This window comes from Simochromis diagramma, unplaced genomic scaffold (genome assembly GCF_900408965.1).
Source record: "Simochromis diagramma unplaced genomic scaffold, fSimDia1.1 OVJJ01000304.1, whole genome shotgun sequence".
NCBI classification, from domain to species: domain Eukaryota; kingdom Metazoa; phylum Chordata; class Actinopteri; order Cichliformes; family Cichlidae; genus Simochromis; species Simochromis diagramma.
The window spans coordinates 18,289,162-18,314,880 of NW_024387030.1; the positions used below are offsets into that span (position 1 = coordinate 18,289,162).

Sequence of the window (25,719 nt, forward strand, 5' to 3'; positions counted from 1 at the left end):
ATTTGCCTGTGGGTGCCGTGGTCACAGGATAGCTGAGGGTTTCTCTCCCAGTCTGCTTGAGGCAGCTTGTGAAAGAGGTGTCAGTTGGTTGTCGGGTTTTGTGCTGCAGTAAATGAAGAGGAGTAAAGGGGAGCACGCAACAGCTACAATAAACTATGCCTACCCTCCAACTTGAGATATATGTAGCTGTAAGACCCCCAAAGAGTTTTCTCTTGGAAGTCTTCAGCTGGGGGAAATTTTCTTTTTCTGAATTCTCATTTCATGTCATGTCATGCCACATCTTTCCATCGATTGCTTGAGCTGTTCATTATTGGACTGCTGAGCTGAGCAGAGACGACAAATTGTGAAGACATGCTTGTTGGGTACCAAATCACATTATCACTGAGATGGGAACTCTGATCACTGGCCAATTGCATTAGCTCTTAGTGACGTAAATCTAATACTTGTTTCAGTTCGTCATTGATTTTTCTCAGAAGTCAATCAGGATCTTAAGGTGACCCTGTCAGGTTGCTTGAAAAAAGTGCAGCTTAACTAATGTTATCATGATAGAATACTTGCTCAGTGTCAGAATATTAGTGTTACCATTGGCAGTATGTTGCTGTGTGATGTTTAAGAGCAGAAAACTCGGTGCAAAGAGGTGGCGTGTAATAACTAACCAAACTGCCCACCCCAGTATATATGCACATGAGACTGTATTTAGGGCAGTGCAATTTCATACCTGGAATGCTGTTATTGCTGTGCAATATCATTATGTCCTGATATTTTGTATATTTTTTCCATAATGTATACAGATAATTTCTCAGATTCTTACATGTGTATATATCCTAGATCCTTTTTTTTAGATTTATTAGTAAATTTGTAAAACTGTATGTGCTGAATGACAAAGTGACAAGTTTATTCTATTCGTCTTTTCTAACTGTGGCTGAGTCCGACTTGATAAGTTGCCCCAGGATTATTTGATAGTGCAGGAAAGTGATGGCAGAATTTAAGAAGCCTTACAGTCTTGTGCCTCAAATTCATTTAAGACAACAAAATTATAGTTTTGTTCTCCATGCAGTTTTTATTAATGCGAACATTGATGTATTTTGTGAATTTTCTTGGTACTTTCCAATTTTGTTTCCAGAGCTCATCTTTATGTACAACATACGACATGCTATTTACCTCTGACATGCAGAGTTTCAGCACGCTCATTCTGTCTTTAGCGGTTGAGTCAGAGACCGCTGATGAATTGATGCTTATAAGTACAGAATCGCACACTCTGGCCGCCTCTGCAGGTCAGCGCCGAGAGAGCGGAAGGGTTTTGAGGATTCAAGAGAAGTGGGGGAGGTTTTTTTTTCTGTTTTGGTGTTTTTTTTTTTTTTTGTTTGTTTGTTTGTTTTTTTTCTCTTTTTCCTATCACCAGAGTATAGGCGTGCACATGCACGCACCAGCAACTCGAGTTCAATTAACACACGAGGGAGTGTAGTCACGTTTTGGTTGTGCGTGTGGGCCGAGGGAAGGGTCTGCTGCTGTGGAGCTCAGCTCGGCGGCAGCTTTGTGCCTCCAGGAGAGGCTCAGTGTGGAGCTAGCGTTGCAGAGCTCAACTCAATATGGTCAAGAAACGCCCTCGAACCATGCACATGGGCGATGGTGCAGGCCAGCTGCGTATAAGTTATTTTTATCTGCAGATTTTTAGAAGCTGCGATTCACTTTGTGTTTGTCTACTTTCTTCGTATCCGTTTTCCTCACTGCTTATTCTCTACTTTTAGTGTTTTCCTCAATTTCTCTCTTTCTGCTCTTTTGCAGGAGAGGTGTTTGACTACCTGGTTGCACACGGAAGAATGAAGGAAAAAGAGGCCAGAGCTAAATTTAGACAGGTACCCAGCTTTCTCCCCCTGCAGTGTTCTGGTTTCACACCTCTGCTCCTGGCTGTGCTTCAGACAGGACGCTGTCCTCTGTGTGTCCTCGGAGGACAGAAGCGTCTCTGTTGTGTTGAGACTGATGAGATGTCTAAACCGACTTGCTTCCCCATCACTTACCTCTTCATGACTGTCACAAACAAGCCATCGACTGTTGTGTGAAGTGCTAAGAAGCTGGTCCAAAACACCTGGCTGTTATGTATTCATGTTCAACACTCAGACTCTCTGTATCTTTTTGCCCGTGTTGGTATTGGTTTAATTAGTAGTGAACGACAGTGATCTGGCATCATAAATGAAACAGCCTCTGGTGTGATCAGATTTTAGGTTAAAACAATCTTAAATTGTGTAATGAGAAACAATCCCTTGATAATCAGATCTAGCTGCAATTTCAGTTGAAGAAGTTTATGTAACCCCCCCCCCACCCTGTTACCATTCTACTTTATGAACTGTTTTGATAATGCTCATAAAAGTGACACAACCTTGATGCAGTTTGAAAACATGCAAAAAACTCGGTTTGGTGTTTTTTGCCAGTGTTTAAGTTATAAACTCTGTGCATCTGAGTTGGTGGATATACTAACATTTTGCGTTTTGTAGTGTTGGTTTCTCAAGACAACACAAATAAAATTCTGTGCAAATCTTGAAGCCTTAAAAATGAAGGGAACTGAAGACTCAAAAATGATCATTTTAAAAGCTGTAAAATGTGTCACTCTAAGAAACTCCTTGTGCCCTGATACTAGCAATACTCGTACGTGCCTCACGAGTCAGACGAATGTACGACAGAGCTACTGCACAAACCTGTTTTCTCACCGCTCTGGTGTCGTCAGCCCCACCTTAGCTGAGTTGTATCTTTCCTGTTAGTTTCAACCACATCTCCTCCTACACCACATCCTTTATCACAGTCTGAGAACATTTAACTAAGCTGTACTTGTGTTTCGTTCGGCACAGATTGTATCGGCGGTGCAGTACTGCCACCAGAAGCACATTGTTCACAGAGACCTCAAGGTGAGTGGTTAAAAATGCAAACACAGCAAAAAAAAAAAAGATCGAACTTGAATTTTCAGTATTTATCCAAAAGCCTTTATAGGTCACACTGTGGTGTGCATCATGCATCATTCAGTTGAAAGTCATTAATTCAGATTAAAAGGGATCACTGTTATTAGTTTTTGTATCCAGCTGGTATTTGTATTGTATGTATTTCTACTTCAACTTGAAGTATTTGAGGAACTTGATCCCCATCTGAACTCCTCTTTCTGTCCGCAGAATCTTCACATTTAAGAAGCTGATATACTGTACATATTATATTAGGGTCAGTAGATTTTAAAGAGTTTGCTGTCCATCATGAATTAAAGGTCACATCAGTCCCTGTTTTATGATTCCCGTCTTAACTCCCATGTTCCCACAGATGAATCCAACACACACACAGCTAGTGAGGCTCATCTTTTCCCTTTTCCGACAGTGTCCTTGGCCACTATGGCCACCATGAAACAAATCTTTGCACCATAGAGGTGGGAGGAGTGTTTAAAAAAAAAAAAAAAGAAAAAGTAGGTGGCCCTATAAATTGTCTACATGTTCTCCCGCCTCTTCTGTTTCACAGCCGTGATGCTCTCCATTTTAGTTCTCCAACTATAAATATTGATGCCTCTGTATTTTTATCTCGGCATCAGTGGGAGTAGCTAAGAGAAGAGAGGCCCGTGTATCTGCTCTGCCAGCAGCTGCACATCCAAAGTGTTTCCTCTGCGAAGCTTCATCAATGATCAATGAGTAGGGAGATGACAGAGCAGCACGGAGCTGCTCAGCGCGCGTCCAAATGTCACACTCGATGTAGAAGAGGTATACAAGCCACATTTTAACCAAACACTGTCCCTCAGGCTTGTAGGCCATTTTGTGCCTCTGAGGAATTCTGGGCTTTTTGTGGCTTCAGCAGCAACACCTGCTGAGATTTTGACGGTCAGACATGTTGTGATGAGTGCTGTTTGCATGCAGCTGCAAGCCTCTCAGGATGTCAGTTCAGTATTTCAGCTGGAAGGATGAGTCCTCTGTGTACTCATCTCAGCTTTCTAATTAGTCTTTCGCCTACAGCTACATGTCAGCAAAGAGCAGATGGCTGGGTTGAAATCTTCATTCATTCACAAAGGAGAAATTATGTGGTTTTTAAAGTCTTATAATCCTGGATTTTTGGACTCATAGATAAATAAATAAAACAGGTTTTTGATTTTTGGCACTTTTCTTGACACTTTATGGACAAAATGATTAATCAAGCGACGGCAGAAAAAGTGCTTATCGTGTTTGGCTTTGTCTAAAAAATAATCACTAATAAAGTCTATCAATAATATCATCAAAAACAAACTTCATGCTGCTGAATGACAGCAATACAGAAGAAATAATTATTTAAACATTTTGGCCTTCATGTGGCTGCCTCTCCAACACTAACCAGTGTTCAGTGCTCAGCAGATTGCCTAAAAGTTACTGGTTTGTCTGTTCAAAGGCTGAGAACCTGCTCCTCGACGCAGACATGAATATCAAGATCGCAGATTTCGGCTTCAGCAACGAGTTCACTCTGGGCAACAAGCTGGATACGTTTTGCGGCTCTCCGCCGTACGCAGCACCGGAGCTTTTCCAGGGAAAGAAGTACGACGGGCCAGAGGTGGACGTTTGGAGTCTGGGGGTGATACTGTACACGCTGGTCAGCGGCTCGCTGCCCTTTGATGGACAGAATCTTAAGGTAGCGTGTGGATGACATGATGCTGCAGCTTCTTTCTCATAGCAGAAGGAGAGAGATGATGCTCTTTCTCCATATTTTCTATAAATAAAAAAAAGTGACTACCTTAATATATTGGATCCTAGGTTACACAATACAAGATGTTTTTCCATTTAGCAGTCCTCTCAATTAGAGCAACTGAGAAAGCGATAATAAAAACAATCATAGTTGACATTTAAATGCTGTTATATATAACTGTTGGTACTGTCTAGTGTTACATGTACCGTGGGTTTATATGGTGCAAATCCTGTGGAAGCTGTTCCAGGTTCTCTTGAATGATTAAAGTAAAGCTTATGCACGATGTTACAGTCTACAAACCAGCCCCTACATTTCTTCTAGCAATGATCTGAGATCAGTCCGTTCATCCTTCTCTGCAGGAGCTGCGGGAGCGTGTGCTCAGAGGGAAGTACCGCATCCCTTTCTACATGTCCACAGACTGCGAGAACCTCCTCAAACGCTTCCTGGTGCTCAACCCGGCCAAGCGGGGTACTCTCGAGGTGAGGGAGGACGCAGAAAATGTAAATATACCTCTTAGTTCTTAACGCACTCCCAGAGCACGTCTGCACCATTGGAGAATGCCATCCATCCTCAACCCCTCCTCTCAGTCCCTGCATCTCCCCACTGCATCATCTCCTCTGACGCCGACGGCGTCCTGTTTTGTGCGTGTGTGCCCGGCCCACACTCTACTCCTCCTCTTATGATGTTGTAACCATGAATAATGCATCGACGTTTTTGTGTTTGTGCCAAAATTGTCTTCTGTGATCACTTCTCTGCCTTCATTTGTGCCTCGAGTATACATCGGTTTTCAAGAGGGCGCATATAACCTACTTAAGTCTGCGTCATTATGAGCAGAAAGTACAGCTGCATTTTTAATGCATTTTATTTACCTCCCGGTTTAAGCAAGATGAAAACGTGCAGTGTGCTAGCGAACACTTCAGTTCGCTTTGAGTAGAAACAGCACACAGTCCTCACGAGTACATTTCATTTTGCTTTAACTTAACAGGAACTTTGCTGAAAACAATCCATCTGTTATCAGTAAATCTGGTGTCCAGAAATGTGCTCACACCTAAAATCCATCGAGCACCATGGATGTGAGGATTAGCTGGTTAATAGATGACATGTGAGATATCTTTGGCTTTTAATCAGCACATGATTCTAAAGTGAACATAATAGGGGTTCAAAACTCTTCTGTTAGCAAAATATAATATGAAATTGCCCGTTTGACTGTAAATGAGTTTCATTACATTGTTTTTGTAATTGTGCATTGCCTTTTGAGCAGCATATAATGTTGTCTGATCAAATATTTGGGATCCAAGAAATCCTCCAGTTATTGTTAAGGAAACATTTGTGCTTTTTGTCACAGTATTAAATAATAGATGAGCAGCAAAAGCTACAAAACTGTAAATGCAAACATGTTAAAAAAAAAAAACCATTCATGTATAAGTAGAAATGTGTCTGTAGTACATTTCAAAGTTCCAGCAGAAGTAGGAGGATAACGAACAGCGGTGTTGTACGATCATACTTCAGCATGTTCTCTGATGAGCCAAATGAAATTTTGATCTCTTAACCAAAAGCATTAAAGGTCCTCAGAGTCCACATACTAAGTTAAATATTACTGGACAAAAATAAATCAGTTTTCCAAAGTTGATTGACAGAAAATGGCAGAAATACCTGGACTTTTTATTTCCGTCAGAACATCTGCGGTGGTTGGAATAACCCAAGTGTTAAATGTAAGAGGAAGAGAGGACAGAGAGAATTGTTCCACAGATCAATGTGTGAATGATCATCTTTTAGCTGTTCACACTCCGCAGTAAATCATTCACACAAAGAAAAATCGTTCTTTTCACAGTTATTTTTGGCATGTAAGCTCTGAACTTGCTATTTAATCTCAAAGCTGATTTTCGCCTTTCATTTCAAGGAAATGGCTTTATTGCATTTTGCTGAATTCTTTAGAGCAGACAGTACGTGAGTTAAAATAAATAGTGCTGGCTCGAATGTCGGGGTCACATCTGTTGGCGTTTGATGCCACACGATTGACCTGGATTATGGCAGCCACAGCAGAGCGTGATAATTAGTTTGGCTCTGTCCTCAGTAAAACCCCAGGGAGCAATTGATCAGCTGATGATTGATTAGCGAAATAAAATAAGGGTGCAAGCAAATGTGATGGAGCACAGTTCAATGTGTAGCCTTTCTGGGAAAGGACTGAATTGTAATTAAACCTGAGTGGAATGCCTCATGCACTCGACTTACTGTTTGATCTGTTATTACAGTGGATGTTAAATGCATTGTTAGAAATATAAATCCGTCAAGTTTAGACTTGAACTAAAATTTCATTTCAATATTGTTAAACTAACATCTGTCCACACCAGTTATTTTGGATTAAGCCTTTTCTGATAACGCCAGATAATATTTGAAGATGCACCTTAAGAGCTACTAAAGGTGTAACCTCATGAGCTGTGGTGCCCCAATATATGTTGATTTGATTCACTTTTTTTTTTTTTTTTTTTTTAAAGCTGAGACAAAGGTTATAGTTCTAGTATCATAGAACTACTTAGCAATTTCAGTGGGAGTGACTTCCTCAGTCTCAGCTGACTGCAGGTTTCTCCAACCTTATAAACAGTACATTTGCATAATGACTGAAACTATCACCACTGAATAACAATGGACTGTGGCCTCACAGCCCATTGTTCGCCAGTTTCTCCCATTGAAAAGGTGTCCAGATGAATAGATCACCTTTTTTGGGATTTCCTTACCTGGAGGATTGAGCACTCTCAAACGTTTCAAACTATTAGTTTCTCACAGTTTATTCAGGTTTGCCTGTTTTGCCTACAAAACCCTGTAAACTTCTGTGCTGGGAAAAAAGAAAATGCCACTTTTTATTCGGTGGTATGCATGTGTGCCGTCGGCGTTTTGTTTTGTTTTTTTGTTTCTGTTCTAATTGTCTGTCTTTATTTTTACAGCAAATTATGAAGGATCGATGGATCAATGCAGGATTTGATGATGACGAGCTCAAACCTTACACTGAACCAGAGCTGGACATCACAGATCAGAAGAGAATAGGTAAGGCTGATGTTACTATTAATATCGTAACTGCTTTTTTTGCTTGTTTGTTTTCCCCTTTTTGAAGGATGGATTGCTTCATCATTGTTCTTTTTAAGTCAGTTTTCTGACTTTCAGGCCTGTCATATACACTGTTCTATAATCAAAAGAAAAAAGTGCACACCCCCTCCTTCTCCATTATTACTGTAAAAGCTCAGTCGGTAATTTTCGTCAGTAGTGAGAAGACGTGAGATGTCGAACGTTAGTGGGGTTACAGCTCCACAGTGCAGAGGCAGTCTCATTATTTCAGTGCTGAAGAGCTTGAAAAGGAAAAAAGATGAAACGTGACGATGAATAAATAAATTCGAGGAGCGCTGCTGCATGCAGAGAAGAGAACCAGAGAAGCCTCCCCATCATGCCCTGGATGAAAGCTCTTACATAACTGCAGCTGGGGTCGGCCGTTGGTGCACATGTGTCGGTGCGAACTCCCAATCACCCAGGAAAACGGAAAAAAGAAAGATGGAGGAGGGGAGAGAATGAGGTCTTGGAAGTTGCTGACTAGTCTCTGGATTCTAAACAATGCCTGCAAAAGTTTACCTAAAATTATTACTGAATGAAAACAATGCATTGTGGAGCAGATGCTGTCTTACACAGGAAAAGGCTTCGAATTTTCAGTGTGGATGACATCTAATTTATCTAAAGGCTTCAGCAGCACAAGGGCCAATAGAGAGAGCATTTATTTTCTTAACACCAGGAAACACTGTGAACAGGCCAGCTTAAAGGTGAAACTATTAGCTGATCAATTTAAAGGAAATCCTCAACCTCGAAGGCCCAAAATCCTCAAATGCCTGTTACATTATTGAATTCATAACTGATATATTTATTTATTGGGGTAGGGGATGGGTGGACTATTGGATAAACATTTTTCACCATTTAGTTTTTAAATGTCTGATTTTATGTGATGCGTGTAAGGAAGTAGTAGACCTGGAGGACATTCTCCATCATTCTTCCACAGTGACATGAGTCTTGATATTTTTAGTTTTGATTCATGCCAGCTGCATAGATGAATGAATGCATATGTGGCTTTAAACCTGATCACATAAGAATTACATGCCTCTCTAGATTAATTTTCTGTGCTTGTAGTATACCGTGTTGATTAACTGTGAAAAGCAATGAGCTCACAGTGGGGAATTATTTAGGGAAAAAAAGGAAAAGCACAATCACTGACAGCGTGATCAGCCCATAGCTAAATATCAGGAGGCAACCAGGGCGCTCTTATTCCTTTAAAGGTCCTGGTGTATCTGAATATAGCCACACAGAACTTTTACATAACTGACCTAACCTGTGTAGCCTATGTCAGAATGACTAAAAAAAGTAGCGTTAACAGATGAATAAAGCCAGTAATGTTACATAATTCAAGCCTAGAAAGTAATCCTTTTTTCTTCTTAGGTAGAGTGTTACCAGATAAGTGTTAAAATGTCCTTTCTTCTTTCAGCTATGAGCATTTTGTCAAAGATTGCAGCCATAAACCATCTAATGAGCTGAGAATCAGAGAGGGAAACACAAGTGTTGGGACGCAGGAGTGTGAAAGTGAGAAAGATGAGCTTGATCCAACAAAGGACGGGAAAAGATGGCAGATCAGTGGTTCTGCCTGGTTACAGAGGCGCAGCTCGTTTTTCGCTCGCTTTCTCTCTTCCCACGCATGAAACCTGGTGTTAGACTCAAAGTGTTCGTGCCCAGGTGAAGTAGATACTTAGCAATTAACAAAGGAACGAAGATATTTAAAAATTATTGTGCTGAGCTTTTTGTTTCAAAAACTAAAATCATTAAAGCACAAAGAAACCCTCGAGTGGTGCTGAAAATTATACATTTTAAGCCTTTAGAAGTGTAGTAGAAAGAGAAGCCATGAAAAGATTTAGTAGTAATAGGTAACATTTTAAAATCAATTCATAAACCCCTGAGGATGCCGTGTAAAGAGTCTGAAATGATGATGAAGCGGTCACACCTCTCTCTTGTTGTCAAGTCTGGCAGCTGAGTTTGTGGTTGAGAAATACATTTTTGGCTACGGCAGCACATCATCTGCACTAAAAAGAGTGTGATTTTAAAAAACGATCTCCTGTCGGACACAAACAGCCTGCACTGACAGAACTGTTACTGGCAGGAAGTCGGAGCCCATCACAGGTCACTGCGAAGCCGGTGACTCATTTCTACACCTTTCCTTGGAGACCAGACGCTCCATCTCTGAAGATGGAATCTGCATAAAAAAGCTCTCCAACGTGTCTCAGATAGAAGAGCGTTTTCAAAAATTTATAGACTGCACAGCGTGTAAAAAGCCTTCATGTGATGCATGGTGGCGTAACAAAGTCATATTTCCTTTACTTCAGACGACATTGCTGCATTTTTTTTCTTTTCTTTACAAATGAGTGCTACAGTGAAAAACCAAGTGTTCCCCTCTAAAATGTAATGAATTACATTGCAGGTATTTGCTTTTTACTCCTTACACGGTGTAAGTGTGCAGAGATTCATGTACCTTTTTTTAAAATGAACAAAACATGCGTGTACACACACACAGCACAAATATATTTACAAATCATGTTGGATCTGTACAGCTTTACCTGGTGTGCTGCCACACATGTGACCTGGACAATGAGGAAGCTTAATGTCAAAGCTGTGCATGTCTTTCTCTGTAAATCTGTCTCCTGAGGACAAATTTGAGTTTCATACATTGCAAGTGGAGACAATTCTCTTGTGTCTTCGCTGCTTGACCAACATTGAAAGGGTAGGTAAGGGTTAGAAACAGATTCAAGTTTGGCTTAAGACGAGATCAAACTATACCCACAAATCACAGAGATGGATGATGGTCTCTCCTTTGTTGGGACTCTTTTTCTCGTTTTTCACGCAGCTTTGATGTGTGGGCATTCATTAAAAAGTTGTTAGGTGTCTATTTGTTCAGATGAAACACAGCAGATTACATACCTGACTGCTCTGAACCCAACTACAGCTGTGATTTGGAATTTAAAAGTAGTCTGAGTTTAACTTTCGGATTAGACTTTCAGAAAAAAATGGTGTCCTCACACTCCAAACCCTTTCCAGTCAGCATTGCTTTACTTCAAAGGTGAACCAGAAAGGCAGGAAGTCGATTAGCTGAACTTCACTGCCTGAAGCTTCTGACATTGCGTGTCTAGCTTGACTACATTACAAACTTCTAGTGTAATGTAGTCGATCCCGTGATATCCGCTGTAGCGCCACCGCATATCACGGGATCATAAACCTGCACGGCTCAGTCACCAGAATAAACACACACAATTCTTGAATGCAAAATCACATTAAGAGAAGTCAGTTTAATAACATAGATTTGACATAAAGTTGATAACCGCATAACTTTAAAACACGTTTTTTAAAAGAAATAGTCATGTTTTGGTTTTGTGCTGTAATCGCCAGAGATCACTGTGAAAGGGTCTAAAAGTAAGCACTCTCTCACACACTTTGTGGTGAATGTAGACCCCAATGAACTGTCAATGATCGCAGTAATCTACAGTGTCCCTTTTAGTTTCAGTGGTGTCGTGAAAAGTGGTTATTAAATTGAGTCTTTGATCATTTTTGCTTGTGCAGACGTGATGGTCGGGATGGGCTACAACTTGGAGGAAATCCAGGAGTCTCTGGCCAAGATGAAGTATGATGAGATCACAGCCACCTACCTGCTCTTGGGCAGGAAGGCCTCTGAGGTACAAACATAACAAACGTCTTAGTTCTTCAGTCGTTCAGCTATCAGTGGTTCGTAAACCAGTGTGTGACTCAGCTATTTATAGACTTCTACCTTGTTTGCAGACTCTCGCCACATATTAAAGTGCATTAAAATAATTGATTTGAAGCATTTGGGGGCTTTCTTCCGTTTGTTAAGCCTAATGGTTTTAAATTTGATCATGTGAAATAGTTCGTTGTCAAAGATTTGGCATTTGGGGCATTTTTTTTCAGACTGCTAATTAAGCAGTCATGTAAGTCCCCTTCAAGCTTACAGCTGTCCATGAGGGCTTGGTTCTGATATAAATAAAGGAGCAGGAATTGAAACAGAGTGGGTCTGAAGTCGCCATCTGAAGCTCTAAGCTCACAAATGACAGCGCTCTCACTCATCAGAAATAATAGTTTTAAAATGATCCTTTGTACACAGAAATTCTTTTGATTGCATATCATGTGCCCTAGATTTTTGGTCTGTCTTGACTCATAAATCACATTCACTGTAGTAAAACTGTAGAAACTGAGGGTTTTTGTATGTTCTGTATGTGTCCTTTGTCTCTCAGCTGGAGCCCGGCGACTCGGCCTCCAGCAGCAACTTGTCTCTGGCCAAACCGAGGCCAAGCAGTGAGCTGAACGGCCAGTCGCCCTCCCACCTCAAAGTCCAGAGGAGCGTCTCCTCCAACCACAAACAGAGACGTTACAGCGAGCAAGGTGAGCAGTCCACACTGTGTTGTTTTCTTCATTGTGTGAAACGCAGTGTCGTGGTCCTAGCTTTCCTTTTCAATGTCACGTGAAAAGGAACAGACTTTAAACTCTGCTGTACTTCACCTCTAATAATAAAAGTACTTTTCTGTCAGTTGCTTGTTTTCAGCTGATAAAAGAAGCCAAATCGAAACCTGTCACATGGTAGAGGCACTTTAGCCTTTCCTTTGTTTGCACAGCTCTGTGTTGTCCACTGTGATATAATGCTTTGTCAGTAACCTCAGTTTGCGATGCTTCCTGTCTGTGAGATCTGCAGCTTAAGTGGCAACACTGAGAACCTTTTTATACTCCAGCAGAAACCCATCATTCAAACATTGTTAACTGTGATTTCAAAAACTACTGTGGCATTTTCAGCCTTGTGTTTCTGATATTTTGGGAATTTAAGAAGACGACTTTATTCATTTAGTAAATGGTGAAACCTGATTCAAGGCCACCATGGATTAAAAGAAAAACAAACATTAATGTGATGATGATTATATTGTAAATTGTAACTTTAATTATGTTTGACTAAGTCTGGGTCATATTTCTTTTTTTTTTTTCAAAATGTAGGTTAGGTAGAACTTCTTTAAAAATTGTATTTTCTGACAGAGGTAGACGTATTCTTGAGTCATCCCGCAAACGTTACTCTGATAATTATACTTTCTCTTTCTATAGTTGGTCAGAACCTCCCTCCAGGGATGGCTCATCCAAAGAGGAGTCAGACAACTACTGCTGAGAACAGCGTGAAAGAGGAAGGTGGAGTCCAGCTCCGTAAACCGAGCATCCCAGGAACCCGCGGGGCACCACCCTCCAGCCCTCTGCTGGGCAACGCCAACAACCCCAACAAGGCTGACATTCCTGACCGCAGGAAAGGAGCCACCACGGCCCCGAGCGTGAGTGTTTCAGCAGTTGGCTTAAAAGTTAAACTTAATTGTCTGCTCTGTTTTTGTATGAGAGTTTTTTTTTTGGGGGGGTTAAGCTAAATGAGTGTTTAGTGACAGTGGCTGTCATGGTTACTTAAAAGGAAATTCCAGTTTTACACATCAGTGTGTACTTCCTGGAGTTGGGGAAATCCACTGCATTTAAGGGGAAATAATGGTGCAAAGACTGTATTGTGTTCAGATGCATCTGTGAGAAAATGATGCATAAATGGGTAAAGCTTCCTCTAGCAGGTGACATCACATGTGATCCCACCTTGTAAGGAAAAAAAAAACAAAAGATCAAAGAAGTGAGCAATCGACTCCTGAGCTCTGGTTTTGTGTGTCGATGTTAGTTGTCCAGATTTACACAACGAACAATGCCCGAGTATTGTTTAACAATGTGATTCAGTCTCATGGTCTGGAGATTAGGAAATGTTTTTAAGCTGCACTCTATCACTTTAAAGCCACCAAACCATCACGTGGCAGTCTTTGTGAGTCACTTCAGATTAATCCACCTGTCCACATCGACCACAGTAAGCCTCTGTGGCGATACAAAATGTGACAGACGAGTACTACTTCTAATATACAATCGAGTAATGCAAATGTTTAAGAGATCAAAGACACGAGGGACATATCAGTACAGTACAAAGGAAACAAGTTTTACTTCTAAAGTCTGCCGCATTGTTTCCAATTTTAAACAAAACTCATTCGAATTTGGTGAGATTGGCAGCATGATAGACTGAATTTAAGTACACTGTGCTTTAATTGCTGTAACACATGTTTCTTTGAGCCTTTCATTAAAAAAAAAAAAGGTCATCCACTGAAGCAATGCATTTGTCTGTTTGCAGAATAACACTGCATCTGCGGGTATGACCAGGAGGAACACGTATGTCTGCAGTGACAGAAACAACACAGACCGCCTCTCCGTCATTCCTAACGGGAAAGAGAACAGGTGAGAGGAGGAGGATTGTAAATCTTAATCAGTACAGGGAGCAGAATTAGAGTTTTCCCACTTGTCAGTAAACTGTTGTTAGTGAGATCTTTGTTGTGGGTCCTGAAGTCTGTATGTAGTTCTTTAGATTTAGATAAATACTGTTTTAGAGACTCTTCTACTCAACTTGTGTGAAAATGTATATTTGTATGGTATTTCAAACTCACACTGGTTGAAGTTATTTAAACCCCTTTTTCTTGTTAATAGAGGGAAAAAAGGACCTACATGGGATCCCTAGAAAAGATTTCCTTTGTCTCAGTCCCTGATTTTTCTACTCCTTTCTTTCTGTTTACTTCCCCTTTTCTCATCAACTTATCTTCCATTTCTGCCTGTGTGTTTGTGATTCGGGGTGGGGTTTTTGTTTTTTGTCCCCCCCCCTGTTACGGCATGACCAGCATGACTGAGATGGCTTGTGCCACTAGCCCCCCGTCTGCCTTTGCAGCCGCTGCATTCGGTGCCTCGTCCAGTTCGGTGCGGCTGAGGTATCAAACTGTCGGCCCTTTGTACGCTTGCCAGGCAGGCTGGGCCACACTGCCCCACTCCTACTACGCTCTGGACTACTGCTCGCCCAAGTAAGACGACAGGGTCTCCAAACCCCCCTGTCTGTCTCCTCTCATGTCTCAGCCCCTGTTTGGCCCCTTGCTAACCCACACATCCAGCCAGCTTCACACTCTATAACCCTACAACTAAACCATGGACACCATTTCCTGCAACAAACAGTAAGCAAAGTGGTTTTTGGTGCCAGAGTCTGAAATGTATGCTCATCAGCAGGAGCAGGTAAAATGAATTGCTCTAATGACTGGTATACCTCAATAAAATATGTCCTCCTTCTTTTTATTGTTACTCTACCAAAGTCTAGCCGGTCTAACGTGCTGATTCATGATCAGAATGAAGACCTTTTTAGATATAAACACGAGCGTTAGTGCTACTGTTTGGTTTACCTGATGTTTGGTAACACTGCTGAGGTGGTGTTGATAGGAAGAAGCATTTGTATACTCGGATCTCCAAAACACCTCAGTACGTATTATCTGTATTCCAGTGTTACTGAATCAAAAGAATCATTAGTTTTCCACAACATAAACAGACTTAAAAATGAGGCTTAGTCAAGGTGCTTGTAGTCAATCTGAAATGTAACTGCACTGCTATAAAGTCAGACACATAGACTAGGACTAGCCACTTTCTTTTTCAGGGGGTGGCTAAATAAAGACATTTTTTTTCCCAGATTTAATTTCCACCAAACTGTCCAAAATCCAGATGATAAATGAAGCAGGGAGACCAAGCAGGTCAGTTAGACAGATACATTTCTGAGTGTTTATTTCAGACGCTGATCAAACCAGAGGAGAAGTGGAGAAAAATATGCATCTACACACTGAAATCGAGCGATAGGTTAAACTCAGTGTGTGATAATATTTTTCCATGTTTCCATCATCCCTCTGCCAGCCATAAACCAGAGGACCGCTTGGGCCCCCCCCTCCTTGCGACATTGCAGTAACGCACTCACACAGCTCTGCTCCTGATCTCTCCTCCATCCTCTGCTGTGAACTTTGACCCCTGATTTTCTCTGTCTGGGTCCTGCACCTGTTGGTCTCCGAAATGATGGAAAAGCCCCCACTGCTCACGGCTCCCCTGCTGTCCCAGCTTCCTCAGACCCTCGTCTGTTTCTGTTTAGACTCTTAAGTGATCAGGCTCACAACTCACTGTTTCATTGTACATATCAACAGCTTGACATCTGGGGTGTGAAATTAACAGCTCATTGCTGGTGAATTTTGGTTCCAGCTGCTTTGTATAAGTTTCCTGTTCTAAAATTGCTCCGAATTTAATGAAATAAATCTCACACACTGGCCTTAAATATTATCATAAAGATGTTTTGGTCATGTGACCTCACTTATACTATTTTCCTTGCCCTGCCGGCATTTTAATAGGTTAACCTAATTTTGTTTCTGCTCCCAGAAAGTCCCAACTCTTCAGTTTGGTCTCAAACAATGTAATGATCTTATAAAGATTTCTCCTGTTATTTTTCTGCTTTGAAGAATCTTCAAATCACTCACAGACACATGAGGACAGAAGTCCTTGTGGCGCATTAGTCGTTTAATCCAAAGGGAGGCACTAAAACTGGGTTCTTAGACCAGATCTGTGCTGGAGCTCAGTTTGCACAAAATACTTGCACATCTGTGGGTATGAAATGCATAAAATTAATCTTCCAGCTGTATTTGTTTACTGATAATCTCTCTATCATAAATCTGCCTCTTGTTGGTACTACCAGACACTGCTTTATGGATTCAGTTTAAATAAACACTTATGCTCTAATCAAGGGGTCTCAAACATAAGGCCCAGGGGCTAGAAATGGCCCAGCAAAGATGCCAATCTGGCCCACTGGCGGTCTTTGGTAAATGTGAAGGAGGACATACATTTTAGACTTTTAACTGTATTTTCATAACTTCCACAGCTTGTCTTACTGATGAAAACCTCCCACAACCATCCATAATACACCAAAGTAATAGATAAACTAAGATTTCTTTCATTAAATAGAGCAACATTTCTTTATCACTTAGTAAAACTGAGATGTGCTGTTGAAATTGCACTTCTTCTTCTTGAGATGCCTCAGAGATTAAATGTGCACTTCTTTAGACTGACAGAAAGGGGAGTTTCATTGGTCCGGCCCACTTAAGATCAAAGTGGGCTGTATGTGTCCCCTAAGGCAGCGGTCCCCAACCCCCGGGCCTCGGACCGGTCCGTGAGTCGTTTGGTACCGGGCCGCGAGAGTTGAGGCTCAGGTGTGAAACGTATAGTTTTCAGGGTTTTATCGGTTTTCAGCGTTATTTTGTTATCGTTTTTAATCGTTTACTCGGTTTTCCTGGGTCTTTTCACGTGTGTTATGAATAAATGTTCTTTTTTCGGTACTAGTTTTATTTTGTTGTATTTATCCGCGACACCTTAAAGGCCGGTCCATGAAAATATCGTCAGGCATAAACCAGTCCGTGGTGCAAAAAAGGTTGGGGACCGCTGCCCTAAGGTAACGGACGTTTGACATCTCTGTTCTAATCTATTTGTTATGGCTACAACTGCTCAGCAGTTTATAGGGAATGATGATCTTACTCTGTGCTACATGCAGCTTCTGCTTGTGGTTGGTCAGCTGTGTGAGGCCAGTGGTCACAAGACTAAAACATTCGCTGTAATTTAAAAAAAAATGTATTGCAAATTAGTTATTCACAGACTGGCTGTTGCGTCTAAATCCACCAGCTGATGTGCGGCTTTGTCCTGTTGTGATTTTAATTTCCTACCCTGCTGATGTCTAACCTGCAGTATTTGAAACCCATGGCAGTTTTAGAAGTCCATGTAGAATAACCAGACCACACATTTTAGGAATGCAGAGGCACGTGCAGTGACTCTGCACAAACATTTTTCCATTGCAGAAGTGTACTCGAGTATGTTGCACAGTCAGCAGCTTCTGTGACTGTGCATAATCTGGCTCCATCACACTCTGCCTGCACAAATACGTGGAAATGTTCAGTGTGTTGAAGTACACGTCTGCTCTGGAAAAACAGAGTGTAAAACCTGCTTTAATTGTAACTTCCCCCTCCATCCACTTCAGCAACGTTGCCGTGTCTCCCGGCAGTCAGAGGAACCCGGTGGCGTCCACCCACAGCGTCGCCAACACCACTACGCCCGACCGTCTCCGCTTCCCCCGAGGCACAGCCAGCCGCAGCACCTTCCACGGTGGCCAGCTGAGAGACCGCCGCACGGCCACGTACAACGGGCCGCCGGCCTCCCCTACTCTCTCCCACGATGCCACGCCTCTGTCTCAGACCCGGAGCCGTGGAACCAGCAACCTTTTCTCCAAACTCACCTCTAAACTCACCCGCAGGTAGGCGAGGAAAAGCGTCGCGGCACATTTTGTAGAGAAGTGTGACGGGTTGATGTTTAGCTCTTTCTGTTCAGTCAGTTTAAAGGTTTAATTTGTTCTAAAGCAATATTTTTTTTTTAAGTGATTAAAAACATTAAAGCTTGAATATAAAGAGGAAAGACTCCAGCTCTGCTCTGTGCCGTATAATCTACTGTGACTCTGTTCAGATTTGAAGCCAATCAGCACAGTGCCATGTAGAGTTAAGATAAATAATTACATGCTGGAGGAACACTTCACTGTCCTGTACAATGTGATTTATGCTCAAGTCTACATTTGTTGTCTGTCGCTGCCTGGTTGCTGCCAGAAAACCTACAAACACCGTAAAGAAACTGTGATTGGATATTCAAACATTTTATTCAGACATTAAACACAGCAGACCATTTTAGATCATTTCACTTCCATGATTCTTTAAAGATCTTGGGTGGTAATGTTTTTTATACGGTAATCATTTCCTGCACTACGCGTGCTTTAGGGCTGTATGTCTGCTGTATGTGTTACTATTATACTTGTAGTTTGATATAGTCCAATAAAAACAAAACAAAGTGAAAGCATACATTTTGAATCGAGGTTAGTCTTGTATAGCTTTTCTTTAAATTGCATTTTCAGGCCTCCCTGAAAACTCGACATCAGATTCTTGTGCACTTCTTATTGTGGTTAATATTGTCACAGTGAGAGTCTCGAGTTCAGGCACTGAAAGCAGCAGCCAAGCCAGTGACATCCCACCTGCAATGACTGACCTAAAATGAGGAATTGAAATCATTTAATACTGAATTTAAAAAAAAAAAATTACAAATGAATCTTTACCTTTCACTGTTAATGATTCCAATCACCCCATTTTTGTTCACTCATTCGATCTCCCCCTCCCCTTTCCTTCACTTCTCTTTCACCATTTTCACTGTTTCTTTGTCTGATTCTGTTGTAGAAACATGTCATTCAGGTTTACCAAAAGGTAGGACTCTTGTACTGCCTTTCACTCTGTACCAAAACAATGACAACAGTCTCACAGAACAACTTCCTCTGAAACTCTTTAGACGTGTGGGGCTGCTGGCACTGAACTAACACATTGCTTAGCAGAACAGTAACGCTCTCTGGGTGCATTTACACACACTGCTTACAATCAGATTAACGTGACAGATTTCTGTTCTCACATATTAGGTCTACTGACATGACTCCAAGTAACCCACAGTAACATAATTTAATGTCTAGGTAAGATTGTCCTTAAAGGAATAGTTTGGTTTTATGTGTTATGTATTAGAGGACTTGTGCGTGCAGTCCTCCCTTCATGAAGGTTATACTTTTAGATGGTGGAGATGGATGATGATCTCATAGGTCAGTGATGGCGGTGATATTTCACTTCCTGATTACTAGATTCATTTAAAATGTAACCAGACTCACTGTTGTCTCATTATGTTTCACTATTGTAAATGACACTTAGGACGTGGGCTTGTTTTGTCATTTGTGTGCATGAGCACAAGTTCCTGTTCAGATTAAGAGGGTTTGTCTCTGGTTTGACTCTTCTTGGTTTTTTTTGTCTTTTTAAATTTGAGTTTAAGATAAGTGTGCATATGTGGAGACAACCAAACTCATTTTACACACATACGAACAGCTTAAATGAGTTAGCAGAACTGTTGGCTTAAAGCAGGGGAAGCAAAAAAGACCTGGGCAGACATTAGGTCTCAGTACTGTTTTAGCTGTTCGGCTGATATCCGCCCATTTATGGTCATTAAGTGCAGTCAGATGATTAGACTAAATCTGTCACATTTTGTATGCGAAGGAGGCTGTGATGCAGGTGTAGCCCACTTTCTTTCTCTTAATCTTTCAAGTGGAAATTAAACTGCCCGTCCTGCCCTGGATACTGGATCGCCCAACGCTATTTGTGCTGTTTTGTGTATAAACAGTTTTATGGAGGTGTTTGTTCTGGAGGAGCTATGTTGTGGACCTTTTTAAGCTGTATCAACATCCTGCAGAACGAATATACAGAAGAATCAGAAGCTCTGAATTTTAAGCTTTCACGAGGACAGGAGGATTAACTGTGGGAGCCAGGTGTAGTAAAAAACTAGCAACTGAGTATTGGTGGTAGGTTGTCTCAGTTAGCTTTTGTTGACAGCGTTGTCTGAGATGTGTTGGTTTTTATTTTTAATACACATATATATCTATTGTACATAAGGGAGCTGTCAATCATTTCATCTTTCTAATTGAAATTTATCACAATGGCAAACTATTCCTTTAAGATGAATGCATTGCAATTTAAATAAAAATTCAGACTTCCTTTTGCTTTAATTGGGTTTTACCTGGTCTCTGTGTGTAAATGTGCCCGGGGTGGCCACGGTTGGTCTGGGTGGATAAAGGCTGATTGGGAAAGCAGACCGGACTCCTTGAACAATCAGTCAATTACCCATACAGCAAAAACAAAGCAGCTTGCCACTAATCAATCGTCATTGCATGCATGAGGTTGCTTCTTACAGCTGCCATTGATTCTTGATTTTAATGACTGAACTCATCGTAGGTTATTCTGCTGCTGCATTATTCACCAAAATATATATTTTCTTACTTTCTTTGACCCAGTTGTGTCAGTAAGAAACCACCAAGGATTATATTTTTATCTGTTTCTAAGCCGTTAAGTACATTTATAAATGCAACTTTGTATACACTGATGTTTTTTGTAGACTTGGTTCATTCCCTTGGTGGGTACAGACATCATGTTCAGAGAAAGGGTCTTCTAAAAGGCACGTCGCTCAGCCTTCCTTTGTCTCGTTGCCCTTTATTTTCGCTTTGAAGGTTTTCTGGGCTTTAGTTTTTTACTTTCAGTTTAAGTCAGAAGAACAAAAAAAAAGGGGGGGATCACACAGGTATATAATACAGCATTTATTTACTGACCATTTTTGGCTATTTTTATTTTATTTTTTGTAATGTACTAATTAGTGCTGTCAGTGTTAACAGCACTAGTACTAATACAAATCACAGATTAGGATTTTAACTTATAAATCAACATAAAAACTCCACAGTTCCTAAACTTAACATGGAAATGACCTTATTTAAAATGCTCTGTTAAATATTTTCTAATTTTGTGATTCTTTTTAAATCAGCAAGGTTGTTTTTACTGAAGAAAATGAGAACTTCTTCTGTAACATGTTTTGCTTTCAGTGCACTTCATTTCTGACGGTTATCTGTCAGGCAAGCAAAAGCTGCAGAGAATGTTTGAAGACACAAAAATACTAATTCTCAAAGTATTTTTGTGTCTTCAGAAAGTTGTTTTAGACGCAGGTGCTGGAAATATTCTCCCCTCGTTGCTTTCCGTTCAGCGTCTTCTAGCATTTGGGCCCATACTAAACAATGTGTAAGACTTTTTCACTACGACAAGGTGTTTTTTGTTTTAAAATGGGTGTGTGGTGACACGATAGTGTAAATGGGTAAATGGGTCTCTTCAGACATTTTCTTAACTTTTCTTAATGTCCCACTTTATAAAAGGAGGCCTTATTTTGTTTGGACATGCTGATGGTTTCCTGCGGACGTTCCAAGTAGTCGGATCAGCCATTCCAATAGGGGTTGGGATTTAAGAGAGGAGGCTATTAAACACTGAATTCCTCAAACGGATCTTGTGAAACAGCATGGTAGCTGTGGCCAAACTGAACCAGTCATTGATGTACATATCAAAAGATCAGAGGAGCTTTGCGGCCTTCTCAGGGAGCTGTCTTGAGGCCCATGGCTCCCTCTGGTGGCTGATTTGTAAACTGTCATCTTCCTTTGGCAGCATCATCGTCATCCAGAGCCTCCTGTCGGTTCTGCTCAGGTGTCATCACCATCCTGCATTCCCACTCATGGCGTCTCACTAGGGTTTTTGTGTTTGTCCTCATTTCTGTGGCGCACTCACTGTGACAAAATAGAGCAAAAGACTATAAGATGAGTCGAAAATAAAACCGAATACAGTAATAAATTGTGTAGTTGGTTAAATGAATATAATGGAGTATTCAAATAAGAGTTGAGCTTAATTTCTTTTTAGTTTAAAGTTATCTTTATTGTCCTGTGAACCCTGGTGCAGTCACTATTTCAATCTTGGTCTGCGACATCAATTTTAAGATCTTGCTGTTAAGTAAAAATAACTGAAAATATCAATTGCAAAAGTTCACAACAAAGAGCAAAAATAGTAAGTTTACTAGCTTAAAAATGAGTCCAATTATATTAATTATCTAAATAAGGATTAATCAGAAAATGTGGAACAATTGCATGATTTTTTTTTTTTCATGCTACAAAGAACAGACATAAAAATAACAAACTGAAAAGTGGAGTTATTAAACTGTCTTATGTTCAATTTCCTCTGAAGATGAAAAGTCTTAGCTACACTTTTTTTTAAAAAAATCTCAATTTTAACCAACAATATTATTTATTTACTCGGTTCCATTTTTGACTCGTCCTATAGGCATTAACTTCATTTTGTCTGGTTTGGGCCGCCGTACATTTCTGCTAAAAACTCATCTCTGATCTTAACGAGTTTTCTTTATTTTCCTCGTCCTCGGGACATTTTAGGTTCACTCACATTCTCCTCCCGGTGTGTTTTTTGTCTTCCTTACCTTCTTGTGTCCTTTAACCTTGACCTCTTGCTGCTCTTCCTCTCTGCCTAGGGTCAGTATTGACCCGGCCAAACGGCAGTCGGCCAAAACAGGGCCTGCCAACCCTTCTACCCAGGGAGGAAAGACCCTTAGTAAGTCTTCTGCCCTCCAGTCTCTTTCAGCCTTTCCTTCTTTCCTTCCTTCTCATTATCTTCCATGTTTTTCTTTCTTTTCTTTTTTTTCTTTTCAGCCTGTCCTCATGCCATTCATTTAAATATTCTTTCCTTCTCTTTCTTTTCTTGTCATGAGTCCACTGAGATTTCTGGCACATCCTCAGATTCACGTTTTTTCTTTCAGATTCAGGAGCGGAAGATATAGAGAGTTGTAGGAAGATGAAGATCTAGAGTAAGGGGCTGTTTCCATCCCTCAATTTCTCCTGAGATTAAAGTCTGAGTTTCAGACTTCCCTTCCTACATTGCCTCACCCCGCCTTGCCTCACCCTCCCCCCTCGGTCTTGTGATTTTTCACAGCCTCTCTGGCCGACCCAGGACCTGCTGTCAGTCCTGTCTGTTCGCTCGTCTTCTTGTTGTCGAGTCCCTCAAGCTGTCAGGAGTTTGGACTCTGTCCCTCCTCCACAACCCCGTCCTGTTTTCTGTTCTGCAGGCTGCAATGCATGCTGGGAGCCTGACACAGTACACCCATCCTGTCTGAGAAACGGGGAGATTACTGACTATTCGCTTTTAATCTAATCTTGTCTTACAGTACAGACATTTTTTTTTTCTTGTTTGTAGTCGTTCAGCATCCTCCCAAAAAGTCTTTTCTGGCAGTCAAGACTTTGAGGGAAAGATCTTGCAGGAGGTCTAAGTTTTTATTGCAATCCAGTAAATTTTCCTGTGAAATCAACCTGGTTAGTAGGAACCAACCTGGTTAGTGCTTTATCTCGAGTCTTTGTTTGAGTCTTTGTCTCGAGTCTAGTGAGGCTAAGAAATTAATTTTTCCTGTGTATAAGATGTGCAGGAACAGTAAAGGATTCAGAATGAATCCAGCAGTAAGCCAAAGAGGTCATTTTTGCTTTATGGAGGGGAAAAACTGCACATGAAACACATTATGTAAAGAATTTTCTTCATTATGCCTGCCATAGAAATACTTGTATGAGGACAAACAAGGAAGGCAAATTACTTCTGACTAATGCAGAAGATTTCATCGTGCTTTCCTTAAAATGTCCCGCATGTCGTCTCACTGCCCAGTTTGTCAGCTTGTCTTCTAGCTGGTAGGAGAGCCATTATACACAAAGTCCTGTCTACGGCTCACGTTTGTGACTTAAAAATAGTTGGTGAGCTTTTTGTTCTGTCGATCAGAGCGAGCGCGCTTCTGCAGTGCGGCTGAACGTGCTGCAGCTTCGGTCACAGGGACAAACTGTGAACATTTGGTTTGGTTTTTAGACCCTGAGCTTCATGTTGGAGGGAGCTTTTCTCTAAACGGTGTCTGTTTTCATGTGCGTCACACACACGGCTCAAATCGGGATTTAATCATCAGTTGCCTTTAAAAAAAAAAAAAAAAAAAAAAAAAAAAAAATTACTGTTAATATTAGGAAAGGTAAGCATTTCAGAAGCTGTTTTAAATTTAATATTTAAAGTGATCAAATAATTCTGATAATTAGTCCAAATGCAAGTAGGCGTCTTTAAAATGTCACGTGTCATGGTTTAAATTGTTAAATAGAAAGAATCATGATGGGTCACGTGTTCACTAACAGTGTATTTAAAAGGCTTAAACTGGGATTTTATATACATTTACTGTACGATACATCGTCAAAGGACGTGTTTGCAGAGCAATAATCAGCTTTCTTGTAATTTTTTACTTTTTTATTTTATTTTTTTTACTCCCCTATTATCTCCTGTCATCCTTTAGGCCAGTGGAAGGATCTGCTTTTTTATTATTTTAGCTGTGTGCTGTTCAGATGTAGATTAAAATCTTTTTCTTTTTTCTTTTTGAGAGGCGATAAAGTCCAGTCAAGTAGCGCTGCATCACTGCCTTCACTTCCTACCTCACCTGAATGTGGCCTGCAGGCTGCATCTCCTCTTATTTTGCTGCTGTTTTGCGTCGACACACCGCTGTCAAGCTTTTCTTTGTGTGTGCTCCTGTTGGCTTCAGTCTGGGACATGAACAGTCATCACTTCTTTGTTTGATTTCTTTATTTATTCTCCTCTCTCTCTCTCACGACTCTTTGTTGATTTCAATGGAAGTCAAAGCTTCCATTTCTTTTTCTGTTTTTTGGTGGTGGCTCTCGTCGTCGTTCAAGTATTCGTCATGTTCTCTCATTTTTAAATATGATTTTTCACTGGAAATGATAAAAAAATGATTGTCATGCAAGACCCACATCTTTTTTTTGTTTCTTCTTTTTTCCCCCCGCCCTGACTCCTCCTCCCCGTCTGATCTTCTTGTACGCCCCAGAGTCTCCACCGAGTTTGAGAGAAACGGGAGACTTGAGGGCTCAAGGTGAGGTTACCTCCCCCACGTTCAGTGTGTCTTCCCTTCCGAACGTAGGCTTCAGTTTGTCTCCGTCTGCACCATCATCCAATTTGCTCAATCCCCTTCCCCCTGCATAGGAACCACTTTGTGCTTACTCCCTTCAGGGACGTTTGAATGTACTGTTGCATCTTTAAAGCCTCGTCTTTGAGTGTTTTTTTGACATAATGTTTTTTGTTTGTTTTTTTTGCATGGCACTGTATTTGTGAGCTACTTTTGTTAGCATGGCATGCTTGTTTATTTTGTCACTCCTGAAGCTCAAAGACTGCTGCCATGTGTCTAGCTCCAGTTTACATACAAGTTAATTTCCAGAGAATAAAAATTTATATGTGGAAAAACCCAGAAACGTTTTAATCCTCTGAATGATCATATTGGTTACAATGTAAATGAATTTGAAACTAATGAACATAAGAAATGAAAATTAAATTCAAAATGAAGTGATGGGAGGAGCAAAAACAGGTCAAAATATAGACGAGGACTAGAACAGAACCATTTCTAATGCGTACAGGATAATTTTGCTTTTCATTGTTACCGAGTACTTGCATTACTAACCCTAATATCTTTGAATTACAGATAATTTACAAGACTAAGGTGGATATTTATCTTTTAATCACAGCTTCATCCAGTGATTACTGTCCTTTATTGCTTAATCTGTTCCAC

General features: G+C 40.8%; 1 protein-coding gene across 17 annotated transcripts in view; it reads left to right on the top strand.

Moving 5' to 3' along the window:
• The window catches only part of mark3a (MAP/microtubule affinity-regulating kinase 3a), a 46,656-nt gene that overhangs the window by 19,224 nt on the left and 1,713 nt on the right, over positions 1-25,719 (top strand). For 2 of the 17 annotated variants that reach the window (XM_040041439.1, XM_040041440.1), the window contains exons 6-17: positions 1,786-1,856; positions 2,844-2,900; positions 4,384-4,620; positions 5,034-5,174; positions 7,617-7,716; positions 11,308-11,420; positions 11,994-12,141; positions 12,847-13,064; positions 13,940-14,043; positions 17,675-17,947; positions 18,909-18,935; positions 24,985-25,029. In XM_040041439.1, coding sequence (XP_039897373.1) covers positions 1,786-1,856; positions 2,844-2,900; positions 4,384-4,620; positions 5,034-5,174; positions 7,617-7,716; positions 11,308-11,420; positions 11,994-12,141; positions 12,847-13,064; positions 13,940-14,043; positions 17,675-17,947; positions 18,909-18,935; positions 24,985-25,029 — 1,534 coding nt within the window. Of the gene's footprint in view, positions 1-1,785; positions 1,857-2,843; positions 2,901-4,383; positions 4,621-5,033; positions 5,175-7,616; positions 7,717-11,307; positions 11,421-11,993; positions 12,142-12,846; positions 13,065-13,939; positions 14,044-14,477; positions 16,805-17,674; positions 17,948-18,908; positions 18,936-22,605; positions 25,030-25,719 lie in introns of those variants that run through there. The other 15 variants (XM_040041451.1, XR_005697259.1, XM_040041449.1 and 12 more) reach the window with 15 other exon arrangements.